General features: G+C 35.8%; 1 protein-coding gene across 41 annotated transcripts in view; it reads right to left on the minus strand.

Moving 5' to 3' along the window:
• MCTP1 (multiple C2 and transmembrane domain containing 1) overlaps window positions 1-16,403 on the minus strand; it is a 537,796-nt gene that overhangs the window by 295,274 nt on the left and 226,119 nt on the right. For all 41 annotated transcript variants that reach the window (XR_014838295.1, XR_014838291.1, XR_014838294.1 and 38 more), the window contains exon 2: window positions 8,070-8,184. Coding sequence is in view for 28 of the 41 variants with exons in the window: in XM_021084540.2 (XP_020940199.2) it covers window positions 8,070-8,184 (115 nt within the window). In the remaining 13 variants the exon portion in view is untranslated. The remainder of the gene's footprint in view (window positions 1-8,069; window positions 8,185-16,403) is intronic.

Genomic DNA, 16,403 nt, shown 5'->3' on the forward strand with positions numbered 1-16,403 from the left:
CAAATGGCATTATTTTGTTCTTTTTTATGGCTGGAAAGAAAATCATGGACTTGCAGAATAGACTTACGGTTGCCAAGGGGGAGAGGGAGGGAGTGGGGTGGTTGGGGAGCTTGGGGTTAATAGATACAAACTATTGCCTTTGGAATGGATTAGCAATGAGATCCTGCTGTGTAGCACTGGGAACTATGTCTAGTCACTTATGATGGAGCATGATACTGTGCAAAAATAGAATGTGTACATGTATGTGTAACTGGGTCACCATGCTGTACAGTAGAAAAAAATTGCATTGGGGAAATAGCTATTAAAAATAATAATAATAAAAAAGAAAATTAACCCCCCCAAAATAAATGAAATACAAAAAAAAAAAGACTTTGTAAACCTAAAGAAGGGGCTGCTGAGAAAGTATCTCAAAGCTGCTCGGAGAAGCTGCCCTGCACTGATGATGTAAGTTACATTTTCCTTCTGGGAAAATAAAAGGAACATTCATGATGCTTAATTTTCTGATCAAATTTAGTGAGATTAAGTTTGTTTCTAGGAAGCATCAGTATATATTACGTCTCTGAAATCAGTACTCTTGTGACAGTGAAAGAAAGGAATATTAACAATTAAGCCAAACAAAAGGTAATAAAACAGAACTGCCCCAAGGCAAAACAAGATATATGGCTGTCCTATCATAAAGGAAATTTCCAAGGGCCATACCCAAAGAGGACCCTGAACATTGAACAGTGAATGAATGTGTGGGGTAGGGAGTGCTCTTACTGACAGTCCTGTTAAGATTATAGAAAGTATATGATGACAAATAGCATATGATATCACTTAATGTGGAATCTAATAAAAACGATACAAATGAACTTATTAACAAAACAGAAAGACTCACAGATCTTAAAATCAAATTAATGGTTACCAAAGGGGAAATGTGAGAGGAAGGAATAAACTAGGAGTTTAACAGATATATATATTGCTATACATATATATTTAAATTGTATAAGTATATATGCATAATTATATATATATCATATATAAATTGTATAAATTATAAATTGTATTTTTGTAAATAGATATGTTATATATAATTGGGTATATCATAAATTTTATATTATATAGCAATTTACATATAAATTGCCATATATATATAACATTTATACATTAAGAGTTTAACATATATACAATGCTATATATAAAATAGATTACCAACAAGGACCTCCTGTATAGCACAGAGATATTACTTGATATTCTGTAATAAACCATATAGGAAAATAATCTGAAAAAGAATGGGTATATATATAACTAAATTACTTTGCTATATACCTTAAACTAACACAACATTGTAAATCAATATAATCCAATAAAATTTAAAAAGAAAGTAAATATAAACACCAAATATTATCCCTAATACACAATACCTACTAGAACCTTTACTATGCCTTACCTAGAGAATAACTCTCTTTTTAAGAGCTTTCATATTTTTTTCTAATGATGAAATCGCTGGCAGGCCCTCCAATCTGAATAAAGAATATGTTTCAGTTTTATCAAATTGAATTTATTTTTGAAAAAAAAAATACTTTCCAATTCATTGTCTCCAATCTGGCTATCTTATAACTGGTATTACGTTCTCAATTAGGGAGGTTTTACTAAATCATAAGAAAACTGAAGCTTCACAGGGGATAACCTTCTAAATCCTTTCCCTTCTACTGGATTCTAAAATTTCTACTCCAACCTGAAAATACTGTACTCAGAACACATGGAAACATTCCCTTGGCACTGACACATCAGGCTCAGAGTGTGGACTGCAGGCGTTTCAGAGTAGAGTGAATGGAATTCTCTACTCAATGCAGGGATTTTGAGTACTGTTATAAATACAATCACAATAAACAAGTTCAGAGGGATCACTTTATTTATTATTATTATTTTTCTTTTTACGGCCACACCTGCAGCTTTTGGAAGTTCCCAGGCTAGGGGTTCAATCAGAGCTACAGCTGCTGGTCTATGCCACAGCCATAGCATTACCAGATCTGAGCTACATCTGTGACCTATACAGCTTGCAGCAATGCCAGACCCTTAACCTGCTGAGTGAGGCCAGGGATTGAACCTGTATCCTCACAGACACTGTGTCAAGTTCTTAAACCGCTGAGCCACAATGGGAACTCCCATTTTTTTATTATTTAAATTCGTCCCTAGAATCTGAAGGGAAGCAAATGTCTTCTGTAGTGAGTTGAGTTAGTTTCTCCCAAAGATGTGTCCAGGTCCTAAGCCCTTTACCTGTGGATGTAAACTTAATTGAACACAGGATTTTTGCAGATAAAACTGTGTGAAGATCATTCTGGTTTTAGGTTGGGCCCTAAAACCACTGACTACTGTTCTTATGAGAGAAAGAAGAGGGAGGTTTGAGGCATGGACTCACAGAAGGGGATGCCATGGGAAGGTGGAAGCAAAGAATGGAGTGATGCAGCCACAAGCCAAGGAATGCCTGGAGCCACCTGAGTGGAAAGGACAAAGAAGAAGTCTTCCCAAAAGATGCTGCAAGGAATGTTGCCTACCGCAACTTGATTTTTTTGAATCCCAGACTCCAGAAATGAGACAATAAGCTTCTGTTGTTTTAAGCCACCAAGTTTGTGGTAATACATTGAGGCAGCCCTGGGAAATTAATATATCTATCCTTCATGATAAGTATTTCAATAAATTAAATTGTAGGCAATTGCTATTACCAGACATATCTACATGGATGGTTCTTACTTTTCTTACAATACAAATAATCCTGTCAAAACATTACTTTCAAAAATATGATAGATGATAATATGGTCCTGAAAAGCCTAACCCAGTTAAAATATAAATGGCATTTTAAAAAGTAGTAACTAGACATGACAAATGTCAAAGGGTTGCCAGATAAAACAAGGAACTCGGTTAGATTGGAACTTCAGATAAACCATAATTTTTTAGTATAAGCATACTCCAAATAGTATATGAGATGTATGTATATATTTATAGTATTTATTTTCCATTGAATCAATTTGACATGTAACACTGTGTAAGTTTAAGGTGTTCAGTGTGTTGCTTTGATACATGTTATGTATTGTAATATGATGACAGTTGAAGTGATGTTTATAACATTACATAATTATAGTAAAATACTATATTTATTATACTGTGGATTAGATTCATGAAATGTATTTATATTAAAAGATAATGGGTCATCTGAAATAAGAATTTAACTAGGCATCATGTATTTTTATTTGCTTAATCTGGAACCCTGCAATTGCAGCAGAGAGACTGTACATCTCACTCAAAGTCACAAAACTAATAAAATATTGAGATTGGCTTTGAAATTATGTGTGTCAGACTCTCCAAGGTCATGTTCTTCAGATTGCTTAAAGCAGAGATAATAAGGCTTAGGAAAAGACAGCAGCATTCTAAAAAACCGTCTGGTTGATCTATAAAACATTTACAGAAACAGAATAATGATGGCCAGTTTTGACTGCTGAGTCCACCTCAGTGCTGATTACTATAAAGTTTCTGAAAATGCAGAGGTCAAACAACCTTCCAAGGAAGGTAGTGATGATGGAAATGAGTTTTATCTCCCATTATCTTGTGCAAGGGTGATATGGAGTATAGACGATATAGTCATTTTGGTTTTGCTGGGCAGTAGGTGAGGGCATCAATGTAATAAATGGTCAAAGTGTAATTCCTGCTAATTCTAATAATGAATACAGATATTTTTGCTCACATTCACTTTTTTCCAAAGTCCACATGGCTCCCCATCATCAATAGTCTCAAAATCTCAATAGTGTTTTGAACCTCCTTACCCAGCTGATCTCAGATGCTTTACTGGGCATTCCCTGAACCATCTCTCCCATTCTTTCCTTCTCCAATTCCACATCCACAGTCCCAGTTCAGGTCCTCAAAACTATCTATACTCCCACATGACCATAATGTTTCCTGGCTTATGTTTTCATATCAAACTATCCACCTCCAATTTCCAATTACCTTATAGGTATGTAAAATAAAGAAACAAACAAGTAAATGTGTGTGTGTGTGTATTCACAAATCCAAAACGACCTAATACTATCTATCCAATTAGATGCTTAACATCAGCTGTTATTTATAGGGGGGCTATGATAAATTTTGATCAATCCCAAACTTAATTCAGGTTGTTTCCTCTGTTTATATATCTCCTATCTACCAAATAAAAACTTCATAAATGCCAATGGAGTGAGTAAAATAGTGAAGCTGGATTAGACTGCATTTTAGACATTTGGGACATTCTTCACTTCCCCAAAGGAATATTTTCTCTCCTATTTTTCTTAAATCATGGCCCTCTCATTTTATCTTTAAAAATTTCCTATTTTTTGGCAGAGACATCTATAGAGAATCCTTTGCTGCTATAAGAAAGACAGTGGTACATGCGCAAAGCCACCCAGACTCACAGTCGTGGAGACATTGAGTGTTGGATCAAGATCATGTATGCCCTATCCACTGGACAGCGGCTACTTGGCCCAGATAAGGGGCATCATATATTGCAAGAGTTGGCCTGATATTTTCTCATGATGACTTTGACATTATGCATATTTGACAAGAAAGCCACAGACAGGATGTACCTTTCCCAAGCACATAGTATGAGGAGGTCCATGACGTCAGTCTGTTTCATTACTGCTAATGTTAACTTTGAACACTTGGTTAAGATGCTGACTTCCAAGTTTCTCTGCTGTAAAGTCACTTTTCCCCCCTTTTGTAACTCACATGTATATTGTGGGGAAATACTTTGAAATGTTCTATTTCTCATCATAATTTTGCACATTTAATTTTAGCATCAATTGATAATTTTTTTACTGTAACAATTACCACTGTGGTGTTTGTGAAAAGGTGATTTTCTACTTCTATTTTCCTGTTTATATGTTCATTAGAATTCTACCATAAGCTGTACTTTATCCCACATATTTATTTATTATGTATTTACCAGTATGAACTCATAGATATTTATATTATCCTGTGGGTAATTATCCATTATTATCATTATTTATTTTGTGGCTGAAATGGTCTCAGCTTTGATCATTAGGAGCTCCTCTAAGTTGGCTTTGACTTCATCTTGACATTGTGCCATCACTTTTGGAGCACTTCCTTACTTTCTGGCACTGCAAAATGTTCCAGGTTCATCTTGTACTTTCCCTGCCCCAAATCTGCAATCAACCATTTCTGCAGAAGCCCTGTTTACTTTTATTGGGCAAATTATATTTAGAAACCAAGCTCTTGGTCCAAGGTGTGTGTATTTCTACTTTGATATTATACCTTTGTGGTGGCTTCTACATCTTCTCAGCAGAGAGATCAAACATACTTCTCTATCCATCTTAATTTCTATTTATCTGTAAATGCGTTAAAAGCCATTGGTTCATACTGATACCTTTCTAACACTACAAAGTGCATTCTAGCTTTCCCCCATTGCATATGTGTAACTTCTTTCTCCATCAGTAAGAAACCTGGCTCTCCTCATCTACAATATACTTACATAGTTGCTCATTCCTAGTATATACATTAAGTAGTTTAAGAATTGATAGTTATGCTCTAGAGTATATTATGATAATCATCATCATCATCATCATTACTTGTCTTTTTAGGGCCACACACAGCATAGGGAAGTTTCCAGGCTAGGGGTCAAATCGGAACTGTAGCTGCTGGCCTATGCCACTGCCACAGCCATGCCAGATATGAGCCACATCTGTGACCTACACCACAGCTCACTGCAACGCCAGATCCTTAACCCACTGAGCAAGGCCAGGGATCTAACCTGCATCCTCACAGCTACTAGTCGGGTTGGTTACAGCTGAGTCATGACGGGAATTACCCAAAATACATTATTTATGTATAGAGTGTATTTTTATTTGGGGTTTTATAGTATATAATCCAAATACAGTTTTACTTAGTCACTTAGGTTACTTGTCTTATTCCGCACTTTCCTGAGGTGTGACTGTAGTCACATACCATTTTAGGTTCCAACCACATCCTGGTTGTTAGCTAGCTAGCTAGGTAGCTATCTATCTGCCTGTCTGGCCACCCATCCATCCATCCACCCATCCATTCACCTGTCTACTCATTCATTTCTTTCTCTACTATTGCTATGGTTAAAGAGCTAGAACTATATAAGAAGGTTATTCAGGGAAATGCTACTTCTGCTTTACCCCTTTTACCCCATATCCATCCAACATTCTTATTGTTTTCCTGCACCCACAGCATGCAGAAGCTCCCAGACCAGGGATCAAACCCAAACCACAGCAGTAACTGGAACCATGGTGGTGACAATGCTGGATCCTTAACCCACTGAGCCACTAAGGAACTCCTTTTTCTTTTATTTTTTTGGATAAGTGAATTCCCTATTCTACATTCTGACACCTGTTCATACCTATACTATGTATGTTATCAATCTCATTCATTTCTGGATTTTACTTCCAACATATCTTTTTGAACAAATGAGCAGATAATGCCTAATTTCTTATATTACCGTCTTTCTTTCCTACAACATTCCATACTGTTGACATGCTTTGTACTTTGCTTCTTCACCTAACAATATATCCTGAAATTCTTTTTATATAAATTCCTAGAGATTATATTTATTCACTTTAGGGTTGCATAGTACTGCATCATGTGGATTACTCTGGCTTATTTACTACCATTTATGGGCATTTTATGACTATGAAAATGTTGCAATAAATAATTGTGTACATACATATTTAATATTATTGGGAGGGCATATTTAGGATCAAAATTTTGATCTCTTGATGTCTGGTTTAGTTCTGTTTTAGATCGAATAATGAAAGATAATGTAATTAAGATTGCTCTGAAGACTAAAAAATGTTATATAAATATAGCAAAATAATACTATGTTAATAGAATTATTTTTTCCTTCCAGTCTAATTCTAACTTCTTTTGAGGCCAGCAGTTCAACTCAATCAACATTTTCTTCAGCTACTAAACCAGATGGTTCATTTTGAAAATTTCCCCTGTGTTTAAATTCTAACATTTCTAATTCATTCATTAAGAACGTTCTGATATTTACTAGTTTTTACTTAAACATTAAAGCTATTATTTATATCTTTTCTAATCATTAAAAAATAAACCCAATGTTATGTTAATCATTCTCTTTTATTTTTGTAGAGACAGGAGGTAAAAATCACAAACCACAGCCTTATTTGGTTCCTTCCATTCCCTAAGTGCGGATACCAAACAGGGCAGGAGGAGAAAAACAAGATCAGGTGATGCCAGGTGTGCTCTCCAAGTTATCTGACAGTGAATGAGAGGCTTAGAGATGCCCCACCTTCTTAGTGGGAGGAGTTACACCCCAGTTCAGCTGTCTTTGGGATTGTGGGCCCTCCGATCCCCACATCCTGAAGGGCTATTATTTCAAAATGTGCAAATGGTGCTACACAGTCTGTTTAGTGTCTATCTTTTATCCTGCCCCTAACCAGGGTTCCAGGAACACCTACCTAATGAACTCCAGGCTAGTTCATCAGGAGATTGCCTTGGGATATGGACTCCTGGAACTAAAGAGTATTTGCCTTGTCTTTTCCTTCATCAGGGCCAACAAAGACCTGTTTAATTCACCATGAGATTATTGCCAAGTCCAATCAAGCCTCAGAAAATCACTTGTTGGGAATCTGCAAGGTTTTGGTGAGACATTAGTTCTAGATTCTCCAGTATTAGAGATACAGTGGAACAAATCTGTGCAGTAAAAATATTTCAGGTCTATAAAAAGGTCAATTCTGATACAATTTCAAATGTGCCTCATCTACTTAACCACTTATGCCACCAATAATATATAATGCAGAGCCTAACTTGTCAGCAGTTTGGTAGGGACCTTGTTGTCTGGTTTGGAATTAGTTCAGTTTTTGAAATTTCATCATAATCTCTTCCTCCATGGTCACAGGAGTCAGACAACATTTCCAGCCACATCAGTTAATCTAACCTTCTAAAATTGGTACTATTATAGTTGATTTTTTTTTTAATTTAAGCAGCCACATAGAAAACAAAGTTTGTGAAAAACACATAGAATAAGCTTCCAGGTAACACTGTTCTTATGTTCTTACCTCCTCGATCTCGGGCAGCTAAACTTTGACCCCTTTTTAATGTAATGTCCAACTGGTACATTCCGGGATCAGCCAAAGGGACATCTGCATTACTGGTTCCAGCAGTATGTATTTTCTGAAAAACAAGAAATATACAAAATATTAAATTTATTATCTCTATTCTATTCCCTCCAAGGGGGACCACATGTAGCTTAATGCAAATGCTAAGAATTTGTCAATATAAGTCATCTTGTGCATTCAGATAGCATTACAACTTTGCAGTTCTCTGAAGTTTTTGAAATTCATGAATTTTTTATACTCAAAAAAAAAACCATCACAGTCATAGGAATCCTTGTTTTAACTCAGGTTAGAATAACAAATGTAATATGAAAAACATTTCCCATGGAAAGCCTCACATAATTCAACTAAGGAAGAATAACACAGAAATAGGGTCTGAAGGAAAAACACAGTCAGTGATGAATGGAGAATAAAGGTATCTGAGAACATCTGATTTCCATGTAACTGTGTTGAAAATTAAAATGATTTATTCAGGTGACTTTGTTGACTCATTTATCTATGCAAAGGAGCTCATATTGATGGATTACACATGTCTATTTTAGCCCCAACATAAAATATGATATAATTATACAGAAATAAATTTACCAGAATTTTGACAGTATGTGTAGGAAATAAACTCTCAGTAGGGCTAAGTTTCTAAGGCTGCTTTCTATGGAATAAAAGTATATAAGCTATTTATAGAACTAAAAATCTTTGCAAGGCTATAGAATATTTTAGCAACAATATACTAGGCATTGAGTTATAAATGCACTTGGAAGAGGGATAACACTATTAAAACAATATAAAATAAATATATAATAAATTTTTTACAGGTCATGATTTATACTTTCTTCTGTGTTGAACACAGTAGGAGAACTTACTTTTCTTCACACATTTGAGGTTATTTTAAATCCTTATAGTTTTTTGCTAATTCAAAGATTAAATATACTTTTGGAATAACATGCATGTATGAGGGAAAATACTGGATACCATTTTGGCTCTTTTAGTTCTGTAGTTTACATGAAATACAGTTTGAAATCAGTATTTTTTTCTTTTTGATGTTTCAAGACCAAGATAAGAAGATTTCCTATGGGAGCAATTGTCGTTTAAAATAAGCAGCAGCACAAACTTTGACTGATAGCCTAACTCATCATCTCTCCTCTGGCAACAATAAAAAAGAATTCTCTTTTTTTTCATCATGTCCCTGTTTCTATGACAGATAGCACCATTCCCCCAGGCACTTGGGCTAGAAATCTACAAGCATTTCCCTCTTTCCACAGCCAAATAGTTGCCAAATCCACTCCATTTCCATGTTACATCTCCCAGTTGTCTTTTTCTTTTAATTTCTTTTACCATGAATATGGATCAAGCTTTCAAACAACAGAGGAGTGAAAGGTAAAATGATTGTCTTTCTCTTGCCTCCAACATCCAAATGTCCCAATTCCTTGGGGTTACTAATTATAACAATTGACAGGATACGCTTCCACATTTTTTTTTGTTTCTTTTTTTTTTTTAACTATTCAAACTGACTTTATTATTATTATTTTTTTTTATTTTCCCACTGTACAGCAAGGGGATCAAGTTAGCCTTACATGTATACATTACAATTACATTTTTTTCCCCCACCCTTTGTTCTGTTGCAATATGAGTATCTAAACAAAGTTCTCAATGCTATTCAGCAGGATCTCCTTGTAAATCTATTCCAAGTTGTGTCTGATAAGCCCAAGCTCCAGATCCCTCCCACTCCCTCCCCCTCCCATCAGGCAGCCACAAGTCTCTTCTCCAAGTCCATGATTTTCTTTTCTGAGGAGATGTTCATTTGTGCTGGATATTAGATTCCAGTTATAAGTGATATCATATGGTATTTGTCTTTGTCTTTCTGGCTCATTTCACTCAGTATGAGATTCTCTAGTTCCATCCATGTTGCTCCCTTCCACATTTTTGAAGGTCTTACATAAAGAAATACATATACATATCGGTTAATTTTTCTGTGGTTGGTTTACAGTTTTTGCTTGTTTTTAACAAAAATAGTATTATTATATTTTGCTTATCTCACAATTTATTTAACTTAAAAAGTATCATGGATATATATATAATTTTTTCAGGTACATGGTTTTCCACAGTGTGAAAACACCATAATTTCTTCAATTATTTCCCTCATGATGAACATGCGCATTGGTTTCAGGATATGCCACTAAAAGAACTTGTGCTTTTATTTCTCTTACAGGCTGACTTTTTTCAAAAAGTTTTAGTTAACACCCCTACTAGTGCATAGCAGCTATTTCCTATATCCTACTCAGCACAAGATGTTACCAATTTTCAAGTTTGGTAGGCAAAAAATACTCTCTCTCTTCAAAACACATTTCCAGCACTATAGTAAGGTTTCTTGAAACTAGAATAAATGACAAAAAAAGACGACAGCTCTTCACTGAGCCACACAAAAGGCACCCACTTAGAAAGAGGAACCAAACCTAAGTCTCCTGAATGACTCTTCAAAGAACAGTTTGTATATGTCTAATTAATAAGCAAGATTTAAATTAAAATCTAGCAAACATTTAAGTTCCTAGTATGTTCCAAGACTTTCCCCAGGTTCTTTTTGTTTTGAAATAAACAAACTCACTAATAAATGTTAAACATAGATAAATTTACCACTTTCTAAAAAATGAAATAAAATCTATAGGAAAGTAGAAATTTTCTATCCAGCCTGAATCTTCCTCTAGTGTTTTGAGTAACAAAGTAATTTAATTAGGTAACTTAAGTCATAAAGTTTCAAATGCCCAGATATCTAATTTTGTAACTTTCATTGCTCTATTCGGCACTTCTTGAAGTTTAGAGTGACTAATTTATAGAATGCCTGGTTTAATATTTTTAAAAGTATATTATACTATCTGAGCAAGTTAAGGAATTTTCAAAGGTAATTTAACTGTATTAGATTTTCCACTAATCTTTCCACATTTATTGGCTTTTTTTTTTTTTTTTTTTTTTTTTTTTTTTTTTTTTGCCACACCTACAGCATGTGGAAGTTCTTGGGCCAGGGATTGAACCTGTGGCACAGCAGCAACCTGAGCTACTGCAGTACAGTGCCAAATCCTTAACCCACTGAGCCACAGGGAACTCCCTACATTTTATTGGCTTTTTAAAGTGTGAATAATATTCTAGTGTGTGTGTGTATGTGTGTGTGTTTACAGGTCACACTTTCTTTACCCACTCCTCTTATGACAGACACTTAGGTTATTTCCATTGCATGGCTATTGTGAATGATGTTGTAATAAACGAGAGAGTGCAGGTGTCTCTCCAAGATACCAATATACTGCACCTTCCCCATCTTGTTCACCATGTATTCCTACCCAGTCATCAAGGGCCATTTCATTAGCACTTTAAATCTTTCTTGTTCATTATCACATTACCTCTCAAATGTTATATTTGCCATTTTAGACTGTAAACTTTAAACAACATGGAATGGAGTGGTTAAAGATCAAAGTGAACACAAATAGTGTAGAAGCTATGAGGATAGAAAGCATATTTAAGGGTACGTGGCCTAGCTGAGTAGGCACCTATGTGGGGATCTATAACAAAGTTGGCTACTCCCTGGGCACCTTGGGTCCCCTCCATGTATAGCATCTAATCTGTTTTGGCACCTTCTATCAAGAGAATTCTTCTCATTACAGTGCTCTAGGCAAACATTACCAACTCGTCAAAACTGCACTTACAACGAAACTCTGTACACTCAAGAACTATATTTAAAGACAGTGATATAATGGAGTTATTAAGTTATTGGGAGAGCAGAAAAGAAAGACTAATTATTGTAGGGAAAAAATCTGAAGTGGCTTCATAGAGATGACAATAGATCGGTTTGAAATAGGAACAGAACTTTAACAAGGAAATATTTGGAAGAAGGGAAGATGGGAAAATCAATATGAGCCCAATGGTGAGTAGTCACAAGAGGATGCGTTGCTGGATTGTATGAGAAATAAGGTGGAAAGGAAGACTGATATTCAGTGACACCACCCTGAGGAAGTTTCAAACTGAGGGCAACTGGGCTCTTGAAGAGAGAAGCAATATATCCAGGACTTATTTCACAAACATTTAGTGCCTACATTTCATGCTTTCTGCTCTGGACTAAGTGCTGGGATTTCAGAGAGGAACAAAACTCAGCCCTTTCTCTCTGTAGGATGGATGAGAATAGACGAATCCTCTGGATGTAGGAATTATTTTAAAGGTTTTACCACAGTCCAGTTTAAGTCACAAGGGCCTGGTCTGCTCAGTGATAATGGAAAGAAAAGATAAATTTGAGAGAGTTTGAGGAGAGTCAATCAACTGACTTGTCAAATGACAAGATGTGAGAGATACAGGAAAGGGATGAATAAGTCATACAGAAGTTTGAGCTAAGCTCTTAGGAGACTGATAATGCCAGCAGAAAAGAACAGAAAAGACAGAAGGAGCAAGTGTCAGGCCACCCCTGGGTCAACCTCCAAGGATATCTCCAACTCTCTGAAAAAAGTCAAGAACCTAACTAGACTTAGACATACATTTCACCTCAGGCTCAGGTTCCAAGAAGGAAACTGGATTATGAAGGGATTCTAGAAATATAGTTTTTATGGATATAAATTATCTTTTAAAAATGTTTATTAAGTTCTCAGATGTAAGGATGTATTGGCAAAGATGTGTCTGAAGTACCAGGCAGCCAAAGAGCTCTAAAACATACTTTCTCATTCTAAATTTTTTTTCAGATTTAACATTTATTTAGTGTCTATTATAGGAAATTCAAAGATATCCCTACCATCCCCTCAACTGCCATGTCTCACATTTAGATGGGTGTTGCTATTTTTTAACCACTTTATTGAAGTATGACTGATATGCAAAAAGCTGTACATATATAATTTATACAACTCTATAGATTTGGGAATTAAATACACCTGTGAAACCATCACCACCCTCAAGGCTACAAATACATTTACCACCTTCCAAAGGGTCCTCATAACCCCTTTATTATTACCATTTGCGTGTGTGTGTATGTGAGAGAGAGAGTGTGTGAGTATGTCTGTGGTAAGAACACTTAACGTGAGATCTACCCTCTTAGAAAATTTTAAGTATACAAACACTATTGTTAGCTATAGACACTATGCTATACAGCAGATCTCCAGAATTTATTCATCCTAAATAACTAAAATTTTGTGCACTTTGACTATTACCTCCTAATTTCCTTCCACCCCAGACCCTGGCAATCACCATGCTACTCTCTGCTTCTTTCAGTATGACTAATTTAGATGCTATATACAAGTGAAATCATACACTATTTTTCTTTTTGTGACTGGCTTGTTTCACTTAGTGTAAAGTTTTTCAGGTCCATTCATGCCATTGTAAGTGGCAGATTTCCCTTTTTTCTTAAGGCTGAATAATATTCCACTGCCTGTATATACCAAATTTTCACTATCCATTCACCCATCACTGGACATTCAGGTTGTTTTCATATCTTGGCTATTGTGAAAAATGCTGCAATAAACATGGAAGTTCAGGCATCTCTCTGAGATCCTGATTTAAATTTCTTGGAATAAATAACCACAAGTGGGATTGTTGGGTCATATGGAACCCTACAAGACCTTGAATAGACTAAGCAATATTAATAAAGAAGAACACAGCTGGAGGAATCACACGTTCTGATTTCAAACTATACTACAAACTACATTGAAGCAATATAACACTGGCATAAAAACAGACAAATAGATCATTGGGTCAGAATAAAGAGCCCAGAAATAATATATAGTCAACTAATACAATCAAGAATATGAAGTGGGAAATGGATAGCACCTTTAATAAGCAGTGTTGGCAAATCTGTATATCCACATAAGAAAGAATAAAATTAAATGCTTATCTTACAGTGTATACAAAAAAAAAAAAACCTGGAAATCACTCAATGACTTAAATGTAAGACCTGAAGTTGTAAATCTTCAAGAAGAAAACAGAAGAAAAAACTCCTTGACACTGGTCTTAGCAAGAGAGATTTGGATATGACACCAAAACCACAGGCAACACAAGCAGAAATAGGCAAGTGGGACTATATCAAATTAAAAAGCTTCTGCCTAGCAAAGAAAACCACCAACAAAATGAAAAGATATCCTACAGAATGAGAGAAAATATTTGTAAACTATATACCTAACAGGGGTTAATATGTAAAGTATAAAGAACCCATAAAATTCAATAGCAAATACCCCCTCCCCCCCAAAAAAAACCCAAACTGATTAAAAAATAGGCAAAGGACCTGAATAGACATTTCTCCGAAGAAGACATATGCATGACCAATAGGAAGATTAAGATGTGCTCAACATCGGTAATTATCAAGGAACTGAAAACCAAAACCATAAAGAGATAGCACCTCATGCCTGTTACAATGTTATTATGAAAAAAATAAGAGAACAAACTCTGGGAAGGACAGAGAGAAGAGGGAGTCTTTGTACACTTTGAGTGAGGGTATAAAAGAAATAAGCTCAAATTTTTAAATTTCCGAGTCCTAGGCAGTTAGAGGTTTAGGAAGGTTTCTATGACAATGCTCAAAATTTTGGTACTGCTGAAGCCAAAAAGCATATGCAATATTTGAAACTGAAAAGTATAACATAAGTGTAATTTACAGACTTACAAGATCACTTGTGTGAAAATCATAAACTGTAGAAGAGAGGGACCATGAGAATGTGAAAGGAAGCATCTGGAAGAACCACAATGACCAGAGTACCCATATCTTCTATTCCACCAAGGCACCATGTTTATAGAGCCTTTTCTCTACCGTTCTTGGCTTGCTTCAACTAGAACCATTACTGTGCATGCGACATCAAATTTCTTTATACCAAACCCTTCTTTCCTTCATTTTATATAGACTGGTGGTTCTCAACTTTGCAGGCTTTGGCTGGACACCAAGGAACTTTGCAGGCAGGACCCAGGTATCAGCATTTTTTCTTACAAGTCCTCCGGTGATTTCAATATGCACCCTAGCTTGACCCAATGGGCCAACTATAAAAACACATCTTTGAGAAAATTTACAGTACAAAGAACTTCCAGACATTTGATATTTATATCATGAAACACTTAGGGATACATATGGGAATCAGTAGGAGGGTATCTGGACTTTGAGTTCTGCTGCTTAGGACACGTTTTTTTACCAAAGTGAAGAAAGCTTCCAACAGAAAATGTAATGGTATGGAGGAATTCAAAGTTGAGAGGGCCACCTGGCTTTTTAAAATTTTTCATTACAGGTAAAAAGGAGTTACTATATTAGCTGAGGTGGTTGATCCTAACTATTAACAGGAAGTAGAGGTAACTCCAGCAGTGTACAGAAAAGGAGAGGTATGTCTGCATTCCAAGAAATTTTCTTAAGTGCTCCTGGCATTGCCTTGCCCCGTGGACTACACGTTGGTTAAGTTGCTTCATTCACTCAGTGCAGCTCTAACTTTGTCTATCAACAAAATCCACTCCATGAAAGTGGAAAACTTCATGAAAGCTTTTGTATTTTCAGCTTTAAAAATTTAGCAACTTTGTTACAGATATTAAGAAATATCACTGAGAATTTCTATTGAGTCACTACCAGTTTCTACTGTGGAAAAAGGAACCTCAAAATGGAGTTGGTTCTGATAAGAGAGCTGTCTAAAATGGAGCCATGAGATCCTTAAGGAAGTGGTTTTACACATGTCCTCACTGAGTGGAACCATGAACTTTTGAACTGGGCCAAACCACAAAGACATTTTCAAGGACATTTCAAGAAAACCTGCAATGTGTCACAGTACCAGACTTCTACCTCCCGCTCTGACAACCAATATGTATAGATAAGAATGGCTTCAGCTTGCCAGCACCAATCACGATTCTTCCAAAACAACTTTTGCAACCTTGCAGGGGTTTTGCCTTTATACCTCCCTGCTTTATCTCTGCTCTTTGGAACACACTGATGACTCCTACTCGATTCTGTGTCCCCCAAATTACAATACTAAAACCCCCGATAAAAACTTGTATTTCTTTACAGCTCAGCTGTGATGAATTTTGTTCAGCACTACTTAGTCATTTTTCCTAAGTCATATCTTCTAATATCTTTTCTATATTAGCAATACATGTTCAGTGAAATCTCCATCAAGTGGAAATAAAACAGTTTTAAAACTTAAATTTTTTTTCTTTTTTTCTTTTTAGGGCTGCACTCGCAGTATAAGGAAGTTCCCAGGCTAGGGGTCAAATTGGAGCTATAGCAGACGGTCTACACCATAGCCACAGCAATGCAGGATCCGAGCCATGTCTGCAACCTATACCACAGCTCATGATCCT

The sequence above is a fragment of the Sus scrofa genome, chromosome 2 (genome assembly GCF_054392235.1).
Source record: "Sus scrofa isolate SSC_HxYL_T2T_F1_AM1 chromosome 2, Sscrofa_HxYL_maternal_Yorkshire_Landrace_v2.0, whole genome shotgun sequence".
NCBI classification, from domain to species: domain Eukaryota; kingdom Metazoa; phylum Chordata; class Mammalia; order Artiodactyla; family Suidae; genus Sus; species Sus scrofa.